The sequence below is a fragment of the Suricata suricatta genome, chromosome 2 (assembly GCF_006229205.1).
Source record: "Suricata suricatta isolate VVHF042 chromosome 2, meerkat_22Aug2017_6uvM2_HiC, whole genome shotgun sequence".
Lineage (NCBI taxonomy): Eukaryota > Metazoa > Chordata > Mammalia > Carnivora > Herpestidae > Suricata > Suricata suricatta.
Window position 1 is genome coordinate 109,795,782 of NC_043701.1, and position 21,126 is coordinate 109,816,907.

The 21,126-nt window shown below is 42.1% G+C and overlaps 1 protein-coding gene across 2 annotated transcripts in view; it reads left to right on the top strand.

Moving 5' to 3' along the window:
* The first annotated feature begins 8,501 nt into the window (after nucleotides 1-8,501).
* Nucleotides 8,502-21,126, top strand: part of MTR (5-methyltetrahydrofolate-homocysteine methyltransferase) — a 96,449-nt gene continuing 83,824 nt past the window's right edge. For both annotated transcript variants that reach the window (XM_029931656.1, XM_029931657.1), the window contains exons 1-4: nucleotides 8,502-8,951; nucleotides 12,287-12,501; nucleotides 16,868-16,957; nucleotides 19,207-19,276. In XM_029931656.1, the coding sequence (XP_029787516.1) occupies nucleotides 8,918-8,951; nucleotides 12,287-12,501; nucleotides 16,868-16,957; nucleotides 19,207-19,276 (409 nt within the window). In that variant the 5' untranslated portion in view covers nucleotides 8,502-8,917. The remainder of the gene's footprint in view (nucleotides 8,952-12,286; nucleotides 12,502-16,867; nucleotides 16,958-19,206; nucleotides 19,277-21,126) is intronic.

The following is a 21,126-nucleotide window of genomic DNA, read 5'->3' on the forward strand; positions in this document are numbered from 1 at the left end:
GGGGGGAAAAGAGGTGGTGGTGATGGTGGAGGGCACTTAAGGGGAAGAGCACTGGGTGTTGTATGGAAAACAATTTGACAATAAAATATTATGGAAAAAAAAGGACAAATGTCATATAATTCCAATTCCGTGAGGTATCTAGAGTAGTCAAATTCATAGACAGAAAGTGGGTTATAGGTTACCAGGTATTAGGATGAGGAGGACTGGGGAGTTTACGGCTTAATTGTTACAAAGGTGCTATTTGGGGTGGTGAAAAAGTTTTGGAAATGGATAATGGGGATGGTTGCACAATAATTTATGCCACTAAATTGTATACTTAAAAAAAGTTAACATGGCAAATTTATATTATATATATTATAACATAATTTAAAAAATTAATAATGTGGGACACCTGGGTGGCTCAGTCGGTTAAACTTCCGACTTCAGCTCAGGTCATGGTCTCACAGTTGGTGAGTTCGAGCCCATGTCGGTTGTGCTGATAGCTCAGAGCCTGGAGCCTGCTTCAGATTCTGTGCCTCCTTGTCCCTCTGCCCCTCCCCCATCCACACACACACACTCTCTCTCTCTCTCTCTCTCTTTTTCAAAAATAAAGAAACATTAAAACATTTTTAAAAATTAGTAAATAATTATTAATAAATAATTAATAAAATACCAAAAACCATTGCATTAAACACCTTAGATAAGTGAATTGCATGGTATGTGAATTATGTCTCAGTAGAGCTGTTAGAAAGAAAGAAAAAGAAAGCAGGAAAGACAACAGAGCAAACAATTTTGAGGGGAAAAAGCTGTGATTCAAGAATTTCATAGGCAGCCAGCCAGTTGTTCAAGCACATGAGCAGTAGAAAGACAGGTCTCATATGGCAGACCTTAGAACATCTATGCTCTATGTGCCCTTCTTGGAACAATTACTTTCGACCAAGGAATATTCTTTTCCAAGTGAGCTGTCTTGGGCCTCTTTTATAAGAGCCCTATCCCATTCACGAAGGCCCTACTCTCCTAACCTCAGCACCTTCCAAAGGCTCCACAGCCCACCACCATCACATTGGGCATTAGGATTTCAACACATGAATTCGTGTGAGGGGTGGAGAGGGCACAAACATTCAGCCTATAGCACCAATTTTTCACATTGTAGTCCAAACCCATCTCTTTCCTTGAATCCTTCTCAGTTCTTTATATTTTGAATGAGCTTCTTCCTTTATTCTAGTTGGTAGCTTTTCATTTGTATTTCTCTTATTTAATTTCTGCTTTGTCTTACTCATTTATTATCTCTCTGTGATCTTTGGGGTAGAAATCCTGTTTTGAACATCTATGTATTTCCCCAAAAGCACTTGACATAGTACTTATCTACTTCAGGCAATTAATTAGTACTTGTTTTATTGACTTTCTAAGGCTTCGATGTCAATATTTTTAAATTTTTATTTGAGAGAGTGACAGAGAGCGAGAACGAGAGCGAGGGTGAGAGAGAGAGAATCTCAAGCAGGCTTCATACTAAGCCCCAAGGCAGGACTCGATCACAAGACTCTAGGATCATGACCTGAGGTGAAATCATGGTTGAGTCAGACACTCAACCATCTGAACCACCAGGGCGCCCTTCTGATGTCAATATCAGTGACACATTTTGATACTCTGAACAATGCCATAGGTTTCAATTTATCTGAAGTTAAATTAGTTCCTAATAAAAAAATTCCATGATTTAACACACTACAGAATTAACCCTGCAATGTAACTTAATCGTGTATGACAAATAGAATAAGTAATTGGTGATTAAATATTTACATAAAACATACATTATGTAACTTTAATGTTTTCAGGCAATATTTCATTTTCGAGAGATCTCCAAATTTATGGCTTTAGTGAGGACTTTATATCAAGGTCTTTACTACCAACTGGCCATCCAAGTGTAAAATGTATGTCAAATGTTATTAGAAGTGCAAGATACTGACATGTGGGTGTTCTCATTGATACCCAGGCATACTGTTGTTCTACGTTAAGTGGAAAGAGCTGTCCCAGGATGGTTGTCTGTCCCAGAGAAGGACTTGCTGGCTACCCAGGCAGTAGTTGGATGACCCCGAAGGCTAGTGTTGTCCAAGCCTGATAGCCTGAGATATGGATCTACCAGTATAGACACCGGCTGCACCAGAAGCGGTTAAAGAGCCCATTAGCAGAGCAGACATTCCTGCGTCCCTTCTCTGTGCCTCCATTCCTACGCAAGATTCAGCTTCACCCGGTCCCCACATTCTCTGAGGAACACGGTGTTTCTTTACCAGCATTAATATCTTTCATTAAATTACAGTCCGCTTGATCTGGGGATTATTTTGCTTTATTTAATATTAACCTTGTGAGATTTACCTTACCACTGGAAAATAAAAGAATCATATCTCCAATTTTAGAGAATAATTACAGCTTCTAGGTATGTCCTGGTAAAAACAAAACAAACAAACTCCTCTCTGTGGCTTTAGAGTCTGCTGTGAAATTTGAGCTAGCAGTGTTTATTCGATAAGGTCGGAAAAATCGTGACTGCCATATTTCTCCAGTAATTTATTCTTTATAAAAAAGACTTTATTATTTATTTATTTTTAATTATTATTAGTGTTTATTTCTGAGAGAGAGAGAACACAGTTGGGGGGGTAGAGAGAGAGAGAGAGAGGGAGACACAGTCAGAAGCAGGCTCCAAGTTCTGAGCTGTCAGCACAGAGCCCAACATGGGGCTCGAACTCACAAACCATGAGATCATGATCTGAACCAGTTAGACACTTAACCAACTGAGCCACCCAGGTGCCCTTTAAGATTTTTTAGAGATTTTTATGTAATCTCTACACCCAACATGGGGCTCAAACCTACAACCCCAAGATCAAGAGTCGCATGCTCTACTGGCTGAGCCAGCCAGGCACTCCCCGGTAGTTTATTCTTGCAAACATTTATTCACTTGCCACCATGTGCCAGTTTTTAGATGTTGCTGTGGATGTAGTTGGGACCAAGGCAGAAACAGTCTGTACATAAATAAGACTTTCTTAAACTGAAAAAAAGACTTCATTAAACATATAAGGCCAAAGGGCAGACACGGTGGTAGGCAAGGTGCCTGACCTACCAGACCTGGGAAGGTCTTATACTAACACTCTAGGGAGGCTGTCTGTTGAACTTCCTTTGAACATTAAATTTTTGTCTCACCCCAAATATCTCCCACAGAAAATGTAGCATATTAAAATTCCAAGGTTTCAGGAAATATGGATGGCATTTATTTAACTACTAAGAAAGCAGCAACATTTTGTAAACTCAGGCTATATTATAGATGAGGACCAGGGATCCTGGGTAACAACTGACCTTATAAGGTTTGGGGGTTCCGTTTTTCTGGGGAGACGGTTCTTGCATTAAGCGCTCCAAGGAAAGTTTTAGCTTAGTGACCAAGCAAGCGAGTGCCGAAACCAGTTTCCAGGTTTGATGACCAGCTACAAGTACTACAAATGTGACCTTGGGTTTAAATTTTCTCTCTTCTTTCTTTCCTTTTTTTTTTTAGGTTAATCAGTAAAGAATGCAGGTGCAGAAGGAACAAAGAAACCTGTAACTGGCTGTGATCAATTATGTGTAAACAGGCCTGCAGTCAGATCTGCCAACTTCTCTTTCCCATGTTTTTTTCATCCTAAAACAGGGATAATATGAGCACCTAGCTTATGGAGATCCCCTCCATGGCACTAAGCTTGCGTTCTCATGGTATATTTGATTATCATTTTTCCTATGTTCCAGGCTGCAGGACCCGGGTCTGTCTCACTATTTTAGTTCCAGTGTCTGGTCAGTGTCAGTAAATATTTGCTAAACAAAGGAACAAATAACCCCAACAATTCATAGGATTTCAACATATTTTTAAATGTCATACACCAAAAGCTCTTATTTTTTAATATCTCTGAATTATATCCCAAATATCATAGAAATTCTAGATTTCACCGTGATTATCTTAATTAGACCTTGACTCCTAACTTCCCAGGCAGGGCCAGAAAACAATGTTTTAACTCATCCCTATTTTTAAAAAAAATTTTTAATGCTTATTTATTTTTGAGAGAGAGAGAGCAAGCAGGGAAGGGGCACAGAGAGAGAGAGTCACAGAATCCAAAGCTGGCTCCAGACTCTGAGCAGTCAGCACAAAGCCCAATGTGGGGCTCAAATCCATGAACCAGGAGATCATGAGTTGAGCTGAAGTCAGATGTTCAACTGACTGAGCCACACAGGGGCCCCTAGATTGTTGAAAATTTTAAACACCGAACCTTAATCAGTTTCCTTCTGTAGTTATGAAAAAAATTTGTTCTGGGGTGCCTCAGTGGGTCAGACAGTTAAGCATCTGACTCTTGGTTTTGGCTTAGGTCGTGGTCTCAGGGTTTGTGAGTTTGAGCTACAAACTGGAATTCTGTCTCCTTCTCTGTCTGCCTTCCTTCCTCTCCCACCTCTGTCTCTCAAAAAAATAAATAAACTTAAGAAAAAGAATTTGTTATTAAAATTTTTTTTATGTTTATTTATTTTTGAGAGCGAGCGAGTGAGCGCACAATCAGGGAAGGGGCAGTGAGATAGGGAAACAGAATCTGAAGCAGGCTCCAGGCTCTGAGCTCTCAGACCAGAGCCCGACGTGGGGCTTGAAATCATAAACTGTGAGATCATGACCTGAGCTGAAGTTGGACACCCAACCAACTGAGACACCCAGGTGCCCCTGGATTTATTCTATTGTCCCCAACAGCCCTGGGGAGGCCTTGCACCCGCTTTTCTCCTGCAATGAGAGAATTACCATCTCTCTCTAGGACTTGACACTTGGGGAAATCAGTCGGCCAAATCTCTGCACCTGCTCCACTGACTGCAAAACATTCTTAGTTCTCAAAAGGCAGTTCCCCTTCGACCTGCCTAATTATGCCAGCATCTATGTGTAGACATTATTCAACTAAAATGCAAAACATGGGCTCGATCCAGTTACATGATAATACCAGCTCTTGTGTGTTGAACCCTTCAGTTCTTATGTGCAATCTCTTATTTTAATCTTCATTCTTATAAAATAGGATTCATATATTTATTCCTCTTTTAGAGAGGCAGAAATTAAGAAAAAAGGAAGTACCCAAGTACTCATATAACTTGAGAGCGGTAGAGTGGGGCGCCAGGGAGCACAATGCAAAAGTCCAACGTGGTAAGTTATGGGTTAGACAAAACTTAATTCCAAACACTGAAAATATCATCATTCAGAAGACAGAGAGGAGAACATTTATAAATTTAATTGCAAGGATGTTTAAAACATTTTCAGAAAACCCAAACAAAGGGTGCAGGGGGTTGCTCTTTTAAATCTGCTTTGATTTGGATTTTTGGTTTTGGGTTTTTTGTGAATGGTCGGTTTGATTTGGCTTGGTTTTGCCTATAAGTACAAATATTTTTGTTTAATAAACAGGAATGTGGTATTTAATCTACTTAAGATGATGAACTGAGAGCTAAATTTTAGCTAACTGCTGAATTTTTGCTTTTATAAATGAGATACAAGAAGAGAAAGTGACCTGATAAAGTCTTATCTTTGAATTCTGGAAATTTGTATTATAAACATGTAGGGGAATCAGAAGTAATTTTTAAATTTACAAGTTAATTAAGAACAAATTCTTGGGGCACTTGGTGGCTCAGTCAGTTAAGTGTCTGACTTCGGCTCAGTCATGATCTCACGGTTTGTGAGTTCTATCCCCTCATGGGGTTCTGTGCTGACAGCTCAGAGCCTGGAGCCTGCTTCGGATTCTGCATATCCCCCTTTCTCTGCCCCTCTCCTGCTCATGCTCTGTCTCTCAATAATAAATAAATGTTAGAGAAACTAAAAAAAAAAAACTAACAAAAAATAACTTCATATTTTCTTTATATTCTTTTTTACTTCTGTGTACTTGGTGACAAGACTGTATGTCATATGCTCAGTAAATTCAGCTCAGTTAGTGCAATCCATGTAGGTGATCAAAGTGCTCGTTGACCTATGTGCCTCTGAGGATGGGTCAAAATCTTGAGATCTGGAAGGATGTGAGGGAGAGAGGACAAAGTCAGGGATCTTCTGGGGAAAGCTGATGACCACCTTGACACACCCCCAGGGAACAACACCTTGTTCCAGAACTGTTTACGGTCTCAGGACTCGACTAGCAGGACACCAGTGCAACCTAATGGGTTTGACATACACAGTCAAGCATGTAGAATACCGTATAAAGCTGGAATACAGTTTCCTGCTGGCGTATGGCAAGATTTGTATATATAGCTTCACCCGTCAGCGCTTCTTTCTCTGTAAGACAAACCCACTAGGAAAGAAGTCTCAAACTCCTAAGGGGTCATCTGGAGCCTTACTTCTACATAATGGGTGTGATGGATGAGCTTAATGAGAGTCGGGGTGAAGATGGGGGGTGGACTAGCAGACTATCATCAAAATAAGGTAATAGGTTCTTTTCCACAAAGACAAAGAAATTGAGGCTTTGCCTTTGTTTGTACCTCATCTAAAGATGTATTTGTGTCAGTTTCCTAGGCCTGTACTAACAAAGTACCATATACTGGGGAGGGGGGTGGGCCTAAAAAACAGAAATGTATTGTGTCACAGTCTGGAAAATACAAGTCTAAAACCAAGATGTCATCGGGCTATGCCAACCTCTGCTATGGCTGTCACAGGGCTGTTTTTTCTTTTGGGTGTCTCTCTCCTCTTCTAATAAGGACACCAATCATGTTGGACTAAGTGTCCATTCCACTTGGACCTCATCTTAACTTGTTACATGTGCACCAGGCCTATTTCAAAGTAATAGCTAGCATTTAGAATGCTAGCATTTAGAGGACTTCAACATTTGTGTTGGGGGACACAGTTCAACCCCTAACAGTATTCCTGGAACTTTTAAGTTTTGTCAGTTTCTGTATGAGGAATTCACTGCCCCTGCAGTCTAATTTATTACCCTTGTAAGACCAAGAAAACACTGGATCTGGTCTGTTTCAACTGATGAAGCAAGTATCTGATGACATGTTAAAAATAGAGGCTTGATACACAATTCTTGCAATTTCTGCTAAGATGCAGGATACTATAACTAGGTACCTAAAAGATTATTTTTCAAGGGACTCATCAACAATCTGTGAGACATGTGATAATTTAAAACTATCCCTTACAATCTTAACAAGATCTTTAGCCTTTCAGGGCCATCCTATCCCTCCCACACTTTCCTTTGCTCCATTTTCTCCCTATTCAGTCTGATTTTCCCATCTCCAAGTATGACTATTTTTGATAAAAATGTTATATATATTATTATTTAAAAAATTTTTTGTTTATTTATTATTGAGAGAGAGAGAAACAGAGCATGAGTAGGGCAGGGGCAGAGAGAGAGGAAGACACAGAATCCGAAGCAGGCTCTAGGCTCCGAGCTGTCAACACAGCCCAACTCGGGACTTGAACCCAGGAACAGTGAGATCATGACCTGAGCTGAAGTCGGACACTTAACCGACTAAGCCACCCAGCCACCCCTATTATTATTATAATTTTTACATGTAAAAAATTGAGGTATAATTACACACAGTAAAATTAAGAAAGGCATGCAAATTTGTACCTTAAAAAAAAAGTTTTGTAATCTTTGCAATTTGGTCTCAATTTTATTTTTCTAGATTCATTTGCTTTCCTCCAATCTACCAGGCTCATCCTTACAGAGCCATCCTTTATTTTCAAATTCTCTAAAGTGCTGTGCTCCACCCAGGGAGTTTCTCCCAACAGGAATGGCCTCATCTGGCACACACTCTTACTCTTCAAGACCCAGTTAGTTCCTTGAAGCTTCTTTCCACCCCCCCCCCCACCGCTCCACACCTGCAGCTCTTGTGTCATCTATACGTGATTCTCTATTTTTCCTGCTCAATTGTTAGTTTTAAGTATGGTGTGAGTTCCTTCTCCAAGATAGAGGCATTTCTTTGCATACCCAATGCATGATACATAGTAAATGCTCAGTAAAATTATACCTATATGTACTTTAGAGTTTTCACAGCGCATTCACAAGATCTCATTTCCTTTCTACTACAACCTTATAAAATAGAAATTACTGTCACCCTATCATTTCCTGCTTATAGAGTGTAGAGTGGTGTTGACTCAGAGATTAATTATTTTGCCCAGAGCCGGTCAGTAGCAAAACGTGACTGGTACTTGGTCTGACTCCACGTTCCTGACTCTTGACACAACATGTTGAAAACCAGCGCCAACTTCGGACCATGACTTAAATTTGGAGATGCCACTCTGGCCGCACTTCTGGATATCTGGCTTGGAGATGCGCAAAGACTCTGCACGACTTAACGGATTTGGGCTCTGACACAGACTGCCTGGGATCCTGGACTACATCTTCCAGACAGCTCTGGGGCGAACCCTCAGTTGATTGGCTCAAATAGATCAGCCAATACAGCCGTGACGTCTCATATAGACCAATCACAGGCTGGAAGGGGCGGGATCTCCCACGCAGAGGCTAGATTGAGCGTAAAAACTAACAGGGTTGTGAGGTGTCCCAAAGCCCAAAGGAGCTGAGAGCTTTAGGTCCCGCGTCCCGAACGTCACGTTGTCCTCCTTTTCGGTTTCGGCCCGCGCCTTCCCCGCGACCCGGCCTCAGGCCACGCGTGTCTGGCCACCAGCCCCGCGCGGAGGACAAGCCGGGTAACCAGGAAGAAAGCACGTGCTCGAGCGTTGTAGCCCCCGAGAGCGCGCCAGTCATCCCCGCGCCGCGCCCAGGTCCTGCGGGGGCACCTCTCGCGCGGCGTGCAGTGCGCGCAAGGCCGGGGCGCGGCGGGCTTCAGGGCCCTTGGCGCCCCCAGCGACCTGGGCGTCCGAGGCAGGCTCCCGGCGCTGGCTGGCGTTGCTCTTGGCCGTCTCCTGTGCAGAACTCGACTTCCCGGCTTTGCCCCTGGCCTGAGGAGGAGGAGACTCGGCGGCATGTCACCCGCGCTGCCGGAGCTGACGCCTTCCGGTAATGTTGCCACCCGGCCTCCGCGGTTCGGTTGTTTACTGACTCCTGCTGTGGGCTCCTAATCCCCGGGGTGATTCTCCTCCCGGTGTGGAGACGCGCGGGCGGGCGGCCTCTTTGAATCTGCGGAGCAGCCCTGAGGTCCCACGTTGTTCTGCTTAGTGTCTTCCGCACCTGTAACCCCTCGCTCCTCAGACCATCAGCAGCCGCGAAGCATCACCCGGTCCCCTGGTCCTGTCCCTGAAACACGCTCTTAATGTCACAGTAAGGAAACTTTTGCAGCTTGGTGCAGCATATTCCAGCAGGGCGCTTTGGAGGTTTTGCATGAGTTAAAGTTCTTATTGAGTAAGTCTTTATTGAGCACTTGCTTTGCTCATCCAGAGAGAGTTCACGTGCTGAGAGACAGATAGCAAACCCAGAGAACCATTTGGAACTGCAGTGAACGTTTCTTTTCCACACCAGGGTTAGAGCAGTTCTGCGACCTCCAGTGTGCAGGGGTTATCACTGTGTAAAATGAGCAGATAAGATAGAAAGGTCGTGATGGGAAGTAGTGATCACAGCCGATGGTGATGTTGGTGGCTCTGAGATTAACATTGAGAAAAAACTAGTTTACCTCAGGAATTGAAAATAATTTCAGCTTTATAATGAGCTCTGGGTCTCTAAGGTCATCCCGGGTTAAAATTTGTGGTCAGATCTACTCATGAAAACCTGAGAGGTATGAGGTAGGCAATGTAGTAAGGAGAGAACCAGTCATAAGGGCAGAACAGCTGCTGCCTGTGACGGAATGAGGGTGTTCGTCTTGGGCAGGGCATGATTACCGAAGTCCTAACTAGAGGGAAATTTATCAGAGGTGAGCTCGTGAGCTTGTTGACTCTAGGGACTCTAGGGTGTTGAAACCAGTGGAAATGTAACTGAGAAACATTTTGTCACTGATGCTATTAAATAAGATGTACAGAGGCCTGTGATAGAGTTCTTTGAATAGTATCTTTGCTTCCTGACCTTTTCTATTTAACAACATTTTTAATGTTTATATTTGGAGGGGAGACAGAACACGAGTTGGGGAAGGACAGAGAGAGAGGGAGGCACCGAATCCGAAGCAGGCTCCAGGCTCTGAGCTGTCAGCACAGAGCCCAGCGCCGGGCTTGAACTCAGGAGCCACACGACCATGACCTGAGCCAGCCAGGCGCCCCTTTGCTTCATGATGTCCTACCTTGGCCTTCCCATTTAATTAAAAAAGGAAATACGTAATTTCCCTTTCATCTAAATGTATCAACAGCAGAAGGCCTCAGCTAAATGGGGGATGTGCAAAAACTCTTATTTCTGTTTTCACCATGAGAGATGTTGAGGAGAATGTTCCCTGTTCAGAACCTGACTAGTCAGGAGTAAAATGTACAGGATGTTCTGTACACAGTGAACCAAATGCAGATAAGCACCAGCATGTTTTGAGTATTGTTCTTCATGGAAGATCTCAATGACCGCTCACCCTGGCAAGGGAAAGAATTCTTAAGATGACTCACTCTTATGAGAAGGTTCTGGAGGACAAAGGTGATTAGAAGCTAGGGAAAGATAATCCTCTACTGGAAAAGTGTGGGCATTACATGAGATAAGAACAGTGAACACTTAAACCCGCAAATCTGGGAGGAAGACCTCTTGGGGTTCTCTCCAGAGTGGCTATCTCTGTTCCAGCCAGCATACTTGAGGGTTTAGATTTTCTTTGATGTCAACCAGTGTTTTAATTATTGCTCAGCCTTTGAGTGTAAATAACTATCATCTTAAAAAAATTGTTTTTTGATGTTTGTTTACTTTTGAGAGAGAGTGAGCTTGCAAGTGAACAGGGGAGGGGCAGAGAGAGAGGGAGACAGAATCTGAAGCAGGGTCTAGGCTCTGAGATGTCAGCACAGAGCCCGATGTGGGCCTCGAACCCATGAGCTGTGAGGTCATGACCCGAGCTGAGGTCAGACACCCAACTGACTGAGCCACCCAGGCACCCTAAATATCATCTTTTTTTTTAAGGCACAATTTAATTTTTTAAATGTTTATTTACTTTTGAAGGAGAGAGAGACAGAGCATGAACTGGGGAGGTGCAGAGAGAGAGGGAGACACAGACTCTGAAGCAGGCTCCAGGCTGTGAGCTGTCAGCACAGATCCCAATGCGGGGCTTGAACTAGTGAACCGTGAGATCATGACCTGAGTCCAAGTCAGATGCTCAACCAACCGAGCCACCCAGGCGCCTTTCATCTTGTTTTAATTCACATCTAATCACTAATGGGTTTGAGCATCTCTTCAATTCTCTTCAATAGGTGTTGAGTACTATTTTATACGCTCTTGACTTGACAATTCACATCTTTGTAACAGTTCTTTGTATATGATAGATGTTAATCTCTTTCAATTTTAGATACCTCCAATCTGTAATCTGTTTGTTTTTTTGGTCTGTGGTGAAATTCTCATTTAATAAGAATTCCTTAATTTATGGAATCAAATTAATCATTTCTTTTAATATTATAGGTTGGGCTTTTGAGTGTAAATCTTTCCCTATTCTAAGTAATGAAGATATTCTATATTTTATTTTTTCTCTTGGGAATATAGTTTTATGGTATAATATTTTGTGGGCCAAGTAAACTCTACTTTTTCAAAGTTAATTCAGCTTTTTTCTGGGCTTTTAGTTTTCCACATAATTTATAGAATATGTTTATCAAATTTCTCATAAAAATCAAATGTTTTGTGTAGAGTTTAAAAACAAACAACTTTGATCTCTTGCATATATGATTTCTTTAACAACATCTCAGAATTTGTATATGTGGGCGTGAGGTTGTTTTATGGTAAATAGTAAACTGTCTTAAAGACCGAAACAATTTGTGTTTCTGGATTGAAAAGTGAAGACAGTAGGGACCCAGGGGAAAATGCTTAGACTTTTTATGAAAATGGGAGGAGGACTAGAGGCACCCTCCGCCATCAGATCTGCAATGAGTGGAGAAGTGCTCTCTCCCTAGGTAGAGAGAGAAGGCAGATGGAGTGAGCCAAACTGTAAGAGGACTTTGAGGCAGAGGTGGGTGAATTTTGGAGCTCCCTACAGAAGACTTCTTTTAATAGGATTAGGTAGAATCCCCTACAGAGGGAAAAGGACTTGAAGCAAAAAGAAAACAGGTTTGGGACAGCAGTTATGGGATGTGTCGAGAGTAGCCAGGAAAAGATGAACCAAGGAAGAGGCTCAATATTAGGAATTTTCAGGGACTCCAATAAGCATAGTTCTGTGGCTTTCTAATAGTTCTTGGAAACCTCCTCCCCCTGTGTTTTTCACTCTTTCAGTTTTGTAAGTCAGATTTTCACTTTCTTTAAAGCAGGTGTGAAAAAAAACGTGCAGGATGAGATCGAAGCCATTCTGCGGGAGCGGATTATGGTGCTGGATGGAGGGATGGGCACCATGATCCAGCGGCATAAGCTAAGTGAAGAAGCCTTCCGAGGTCATGAATTTCAAGATCACGCCAGGCCACTGAAAGGCAACAATGACATTTTGAGTGTAACTCAACCCAATATCATTTACCAAATCCATAAGGTAAAGTATCCCCCAGGGTCTACGTATTCATTTCCTTATTCTGTAAGTCGTTTCATGTACTGAGGGCAGACCACCATCCCCAGTGTCTGGAAGGTACAGAAGAAAGAGGTGATTTGTTCACAAAGAAAGCTTGTTGGACACCAAAAAAGGTCATGCACTGTGATGAACATTCAGGATAAGGAGTTCTGGAAAGTAGTTTTTCTGCCTTAGAGGCATTTAAAGTACAGTAAGAAACCATAAATATCTTGGACAAATGGGGGTTTTCACATACGCTTTCCTACTTAAATCACTACAACAGTCCTGATGAAGTAAAATCAAAGGTAGTTGTTATTCTCGTTTTGTAGATTTGGAAGTTGAGCCTCACAGAGGTTAAGAAACTTATCGGACATCAGGGAGCCTCCCTGACTTGAAATCCCATCCCCTTTCATTCCATTTTTCTATGTCTAATAAAAATGGTTAGTCAGCATAAAGAGATCAGGACGAGGTAACTGGATATGGTAGAGTTTTACAATTTATAAACAAACACAGAACAAAATTGTTTTATAGGTTATCAGAGGAATTTCACAGAATTGTGACTAAAAGAGGTATTAAGGTGATTGAATCTGTTTTCCTGGTCTGGATTCAGTTAGAAGGACAAAGCGTATTTACCAGTTAAGTGGGAGAGTTTTATTTTCTGGAGAAGGGCATTGTTATAGGTGTTTCAGGCTCTTCTTAAAAAAAAAAAAAAAAATCAGCTAATCATACCACTTCGTGATTAAATGTTCCAGTGAGTGCGGAAGGTATCATTCTATTGTGTGGTCACACCTGGTTCTAGGTAAGATGAAGAATGGCGTTCATTTGAAGAAAATGCTTTTCGTTTGCTCATAATGAGAATTCTAGGTACTAGAAGTTTTAAAATTGGTCCTTGAAAAGGTGTTGGTTCTTCAGGAAGAATGGTCCCTAAGTTTTTCTGCTTGGCCTTGAGAATATGTAGTTACGTCCTGTTAAGTACAGGAATGCCCTCCTGGGCATGAATTGCTTGGTATGGTTATAAATACAGTTCTTATAATGCAGCTGATGAGATCATATGAACTACCATGCCACGTGGTTTCATCATATTGTTCATGTGGATTATCTCTGGATTATCTCTAGATTATCAGCTTCTGCAGGACAGGAATTGATGCCTGTTTCTCACTCCCGAATCTCTACTGCCTAGAACATCTTACATATAGTAAATACTCAGTAAATATTCATCAGAGGAAAGAATCCTTGCCCCCTGTATTAGGTAGGCATCTAGATAGAACAACCAGGTTCCCACAATAGGCACATGAAGCAAAAATGGCTGTAAATACAGTAGAGTGTAAGTGGGTGTCCCGTTTCTGGGGGTACATTTACTAGCTAGAGTGCCATGAATGTAGAGAATGTACCATGTCATGGATGAAGAAAGGAAGCAGTAAGTTATTTTCATGCTTGGCTTTTTCTAGTGGAGGTAGTGACCACAGATCAGATCCCCTGATGGTTAATTGTAATGGAATGTCCATGTTCCGGCATAGTGTAGGTACCTGGCAGTAAGCTTCTGTGATTGTAATGCAAGTGCCTGACATTAAGCTTTTGGTTGCCAAGATACCCATTTCAAAGATACCCGTCTCGTATTAAACATGACCCAGCTACTGGTTGAACCTTTAGATAAGAAACCAGCCTGTTCCCACCCATGAAGTCTGCTTTTAGAGGGTCCTGCATGACCCAGACCACCAACTATTCGAGTGACCCCTTTTTTCCCCTTTCCACACCCTGATTCCCACTCTCACATCTTAAATTCGACAATAAGGAGTGACATGTGAAACCCCAGGCACCCCATCCTTATACCCCAGAAGAGGCAGAACCCCATGCCTGTGCTCACCCCTCCACGTGCCCCTCACCCCTCGTAGCATGGCCCTGAGCATGGCTGTACCCTCCAGGACTTGTGAGTAATATACCTTTTTCTCTCCAAAGTGCCCTGAGGTTGTTGCTGAGATGGATTTTGCAGTTATAAGAACCATAAGGGCTGCTGTGGCCACAAGGTTGGGTCTTCCCCAGTGAACATTTGGGGGAGTGGGCCATGAGGACTGCCCTGTGAGCGCCTTAGGCATCACTGTCACAAGACAGTATTCAACACCTCTGTTAGTTTCTACAAATGCTCTCCTTAAAGTCTTTTAATCTTGACAGTTTTCTCTACGAGAAAAGTGAGGAGCCAGGACATTAAGTAGCTTGCCCCTATCACGTGATTTCTGCCTAGGGCCTTTGAGTAGGATTCTGAGCCAGGAAAAAAGAGAGAGAGGATGAAGAGCCAGAAGAAACACTTTTTAAATTGTATACTATGGACATTTTTTTTAATAGTTTATTGCCAAGTTGGTTTCCATAGAGCACCCAGTGCTCTTCCCCACAAATGCCCCTCTGCATGACCATCACCCCCCTTCCCTTTCCCCCTCCCCCTTCAGCCCTCAGTTTGTTTTCAGTATTCAAGAGTTTTTCATGATTTGCTTACCTCCCTCTCCCTGACTCTTTTCCCCCCCCTTCCCCTTCCCATGGTCCTCTGTTAAGTTTTTCCTGTTAGACCTATGAATAAAAACATGGTATCTGTATGGACATTTTCTAAATAAATTTTTTTTAATTTTTAATTTTTATTTATTTCTTAGAGAGAGTGAGCAGGGGAGGTCGAGAGAGGGAGGGAGATTCAGAATCCAAATAAGCAGGCTCCAGGGTCTAAGCTGTCAGCACAGAGCCCCATGAGGGGCTCACAGATTGTGAGATCATGACCTGAGCCGAAGTTGTCCGCTTAACCAACTGAGCCACTCAGGTGCCCCTGGACATTTTCAAATTGACAGAAAATTAGAGAAAGCTGCGAATTTAGAAAAATTTTCCCCCTAATTGTAAAGATAATATGTGTTTATTGCTTAAAAAAAGAAGTAGCTAGGTAAATAGAAAACCGTAAAAGAGAAAATCAATCATATCATATTGAGCATATCAGAGCATATCAATACCAATACGTAACTGCTCTTCAAACATTTTAATTTATATTTTAAACTAGTTTTTTATATTGGGATTTAGAAAATTGGGATTATATTGGGATTACTTTATACTGTTTTATAATTTGGATTTTTAAAAATCTGTATACATGAGCCTTAAGTATTCTGAAACATTGTTTAATAACTTCATAATGTATCTTGTGTATATATTATTGCTTAATGAATTTATTAATTCCTAGGCATTAATGTTTCCAATTTTTCTTGCTATTTTTTAAAAAATTAAATTTAATTTGTTCTTATAAAACAAAATCCATTGGTAAGAATAAATTTGCTTTTGACCACCACTCCAAATTTCCATTTTTCTCTTGACCTAATCACTTACATTAGTTGGTGTGTGTCTTTCCAGATCACTTTGTTATGGATTTATATGTATGTGTATATATGTGTACATATATGTATTGTATACATACGTATCTATAGAAAATTATTACTGTGTGTGTCCATATATGTTTTAAACTTCCTGGTGTCATACTTTATATCTCGATCAATTTTGGTTTCTACTCAACGATACTTCTGGAGATTTTCCATGTTAGCATATGTAGATACACAGTGTTAGCTGCCACAAAGCATGTTATCAGGTGGATCAATTCTAGCTTACTTAGTTTTTTCCAATCGGTGGATATTTAGGATGTTCGTAACTTATAAATAGGTAAATCTTGGTTTTCATTTCCTAGCTCTTCTGCAAACAGTTTATTAGTTCGGGAGGGGTTGTGTTTACTCAGCACTGGAAAATCAAGAGAGCTTAGAGATTCCAGAGTGTTCACCAGATTGAAGTTGAGAAGGTGTTGTCCGGAGAGTGAAGTGTGGAAGGCCGGTTTCAAACTGGGAGCACAGGAAGGCGCCGAGATCCTCGGGCTTCTGCAGGAGTGCAGCTCTGGCTCAGAGGGACCGGGAGATTGGGGCCGAGACAGTTCCTGGCAGAACTGGGTGCTCACAGTATGGTTGTCAGTGGGGGTTATTGTGCTCAGTGCTGTTTGGGCCAGAACTTGATGCTTGTGTTATTATACAGCCACCGTGTGGAGTTGGGTTCTAGTAGTTTCCAGCAAGGAGCCTGAGATTCAGAGTCTAAGGAACTTGATTCAGTTCATACAGCTTAACATGTGAACTCTATCAGTTCAGGCCCTGAGTTTATTTAGACCACATTCCTTTCTATGAAATCCTTACATCTTTTTGCACCTCTGGCCTCTAGCGCTGTGCCATACCATATGCTTAGTAAGTGGTCTTGGGGTGGCTGGTGGTGGTGCTGATGAAAAGTCATATTTGTTGTTTGGGGACAGGTGTTCTAAAACTCACAGCACTGACATTTCTGTCTCCTGTTACAGGATTACTTGCTGGCTGGAGCAGATATCATTGAAACGAATACTTTCAGCAGCACTAGTGTCGCCCAAGCTGACTATGGCCTTGAACACTTGGTAAGAATTCCATTGTGCCTCCAGTCTAAGACATTCCTGAGCATTGGCTGCCTTGGTGGTAGTTGCTGGTAAGAAAACCACCAGAAGCTGCAGCATCCAGCCGCTGCCTAGAGACCTACTTTTCGCTGTCAGGCTTGGAAACCTGTCTGAATCGCTTCTGCTTCTGAACATGGCAGACCATTTGTTTCGTGACTGGTTTCTTTTATAGGCACATAATCAAATAAGATTGATACTTATTATGCAGTGGCTGCTGATAAAGGCATAATTATTGGAGTGTGTGCAGTTTGGGGAGGTCTTTTTATATCCTGGGTGGCAGATTTGATTTTTTTTTCTTTTTTTTTAATTGTGGGAAAACACATGTAACCTAAAATTGACAATCTCAGCCATTTCTGAGTCTACAGTTCAGTGGCATTAAGTATTTTCACAGTGCACAACCTTCACACTGTCCATCTCTAGAACTCTTGTCGTCTTGTAGAACTGAGATCCTGTTCCTAGTAAACAGTAACTCCCTGTTCTCCCGCCACCCCCCTGCACCCCAGAAACCACCACAGTGCTTTATTTTTCTATGAATTCGACTCCTCTAGGTACATCATGTGAGTAGAATCATACAATATTTGTTCTTTTACAACTGGCTTATTAGCATAATGTTTTCCAAGTTCACTCATGCTATAGTCTGTGTCAGAATTTCCTTCCTTTTTAAGGCTAAATCATGCTCTGTTGTATATATTTATACATACTGCATTTTGTTTTCTTGTTCATTTGTTGGGGACACTTGGGTTGATTCCATCTTTTGGTAACTGTGAACAGTGCTACTCCTGTGTACAGATGATCTCCTTGCATCCTTGTTTCCTGTGATTACGTGCGCAGAAGGGGAATTGCTGCTTTATATGGTAATTCTATGTTTCATTTTTTTGGGAAACCACCATATTGTTTCCCACGGTGGTTGCACCATTTTGTATTCCCACCAACATGCATGAGGGTTCCAAGTTTTCTACGGCTGTGTTGACACTTGTTAGCTTCTGTTTTATGGGTTTTTGGGTTTTGTTTTATGAAAGTAGCCATCCTAGTGGATGTGGGGCGGAAATCTGGTTTCTTTTTGATCAACTTGATGCCCTTTTTTCAAATTTTATGAAATGTGGATGATGGGAATACATAGTAGATCCCGCTGTCCTCATTTTTGTGTGGGAGTTTTCTGGACACATGCCAGTGTTTTCATGCAGGTAGTTCTGATGCTCCAATACTGATTTCTCTCATGATGTTGGAGTTTTGTGAGATCATGTGCCTTTTGGTTTATCCAGGGAAAATGATTAGTTTCAGGTGATTGTAGGGCAGGAGTTGGCAAACTTTCTGTAAAGTGCCAGTTAAGTAAATATTTTAGGCTTTGTTGGCCATATACAGGAACTATCAACTCTGCCGTTATAATGCCAAAGCAGCAATAGACAATATGCAAATGAATGAGCTTGACTGTATTCTAGTAATGTTTTATTTATAAAACAGGTTCAGGCTAGATTTGCCCTGGAGGCTTTGCCACCCCCTATTTTAGGATATTCTGGTTTCTTAATTACTAACTATGAGGCTACATGGCACATAGGATCTTAGAAGGGATCCTGAAGACCACAAGTCTAGGACCTTCTAACCTGGTCTATGAAAGGGTTTGAGGAGGCCTATGAACCTCTTTAAATTGTAGGCATTACTTTTAGTGTTTGTACATACTTTTTATTACCCAGTGAGAGGATTCATGGCCTTTTACGAAATTCTAAAGAGGTTAGTGAGCTGCAGAAATTTGGGAGCCACCGTGTGCAGCCAGGATCCAGTGAAGGAAGTCAGGGCTGAAGACATTGCAATGGGGACTGGCCAGACAGGTCCTTGAGAGAGCTGGTCCTCCAGCTCAGGCCTTCTGTCTCTGAAGCTTGCGCTTTTCTCATTACCATGCTTTTCTCTCATTCGCAGAGTATTTAGCTGCATCAGCTTGCTCTTTGACATACCACATGTCCAGGGATTGCCCTTTTTATTGTTCAGCTCATGGTTTAGGGGAAGAAGCTAAAAGCAGGTCTCTAAGACGCTTGTCTTTCCTGCTGTCTTCATGGCTGGAGCAGCTGATAGGCCTTCTTGGCTAAGATTTCGTTCAGATCTTCTGTTAATCCCCTGTGTACTTCCTTACTGAATAAAACTGGATTTTATAAGGTTAGGAATCCTTACTTGTATGGAGGAAAAGAAGAGTGAGCTCATGTCTGCGCTTGGTGTTCTAGGCCTACCGGATGAACAAGTGCTCTGCGACAGTGGCCCGGAAAGCGGCTGAAGAGGTCTCTCTCCAGACAGGTAAGGAACGTTGTCCTACCCTGTTCACAGAGATGGTTCCTCTGAGATTTTGAGCTACAGTGTGCTGTCCTTACGGCCCTTTTCCCACCTGTGACCGTCATCCTGCTGGCCATGCCACAGACACTGCTTTGTCCTTGTGTGTAAGTTACTCTCTGCCCTTCCCTAATCAGATGCTCAGCGTCTCTGAATTTATTCCATGCTTGTGGGTTCAGGCTTGATGCTGTGTTGACTGTACTGGGGGCTACAGCTTACCTTCGTAGCTAGGACCATAGCTTCCTTGTATATTTGTAGCTAAAATGATTTTTCTCTGGGTGGCTCAGTCATTTGAGTGTTTGACTTCAGCTCAGGTTATGATCTTGCAGTTCATGGGTTCAAGCCCCACGTCGGGCTCTGCTGGCAGCTCAGAGCCTGGAGCCTGATTCCAATTCTGTGTGTCTCTCTCTCTGCTCATGATCTGTCTCCCTCTGTCTCTCAAAAATAAATAAAAAATGTTAAAATAAAAAAAAAGATTTTTTCTTCCTTTGGAAGTGCATCATTGGGTTATTAAGGTGATAGCTGACTGGTGATCTTGGTTAACATTAAGGTACTTGATCCTATCTCCCTTTAAAGCTACCTCATCCCTATGATTGACTTATTTAGGTGAAGAGATGCTGCCTTTTGAGCATTTTCTGCTTCGTACCACTGATGTCCTTGAAGGCTCTGTGCTGCACACCCAGGAGTGTGGCATTAGATTTAGTCTTGCTGGGACTTGAAAAGTGGCTCCCTGAAATAACCAACCTCCTGGCTGGCTGCCATTCCCATGACTTGGGCGCCAGCTGGTGGGGAGGCTTTGAGAGAGGGAAAGGAATAGAATAAATATATGGAACCCCTAAAGATTTGGAAGTATAAGATTATTGCCAACAGGAGAAAATATAAAGCAGAATTGTTAGGAAGTTAGACACAGCATACTAATGAAGACTGAAGCAGTTCATGGGAGCTCTGCTTCTGAGAGATAATGCTTAAGTCCAGGGACACGCACAGAGTATCAGTCCAGCGGGGTTCCAGGTCAGAGACTGTTAAACCCCTTGAAGTGGAGAAAAGGATGGACATTTTTCTTATGCTCACGTTATTGTTTGGCTTTGGGGAAGGTAACCTGTTCAAAGCCCGGGTTATCAACTTGTCTGTGGTCTTCTCCAGTTAAATGATAGAGCATAACCCAGGTTACTGAGTGGTTACTGTCACCAAAGGCAAGGGGCATTGCACACTCCCCCTCCCCCGCCCCAGCCCCCTGGCTTCTGTCATGACATGTAAATGAACATGATATTGGAGACTCTTTTAGAAGCACCTGGACTGTAGCCTGGAGGAAAGGTTATTAAAGGATTATTAAAAGAATGATTAAAGTAAGATTTGCTCTCTCATACTTTAATTTAGGCTTTATAATTGTTAATCCTGATTAAATATCCTCCCACAGTGTAGCACAATGCTGGAGAGCATTTCAAGTTGAATGCTTCTGTGAGGAGCTCTCCTAGATTCTGTGTCAAGTTAGGACCTTCAAGATCTCTTAAGAATAAGGGGAGATAATTTATCCAAACATGGCCGTGGTGATAGAAAAGGGGTTCCTCACTAAAACACTTTGAAGCCAGATACGTGAGAATTCGGAGTCTTTGGGGTTGGCTTGGCGATAATCTGTGCACATCCCCTACATTTCATCCTTTCCCCAGCGGGGCCCGGGGTAACCAGACACGTGTGTGCAGTAAGATCTGTGAATTTCTCACTGAGTGCGATAAAGGCTAGAAATAGCCTCTTGTGGTTCAGGAGAGGTCATGTCACATTTTGTTGTCAGATGAATTAAGAACATTTGTGCTTTTGTA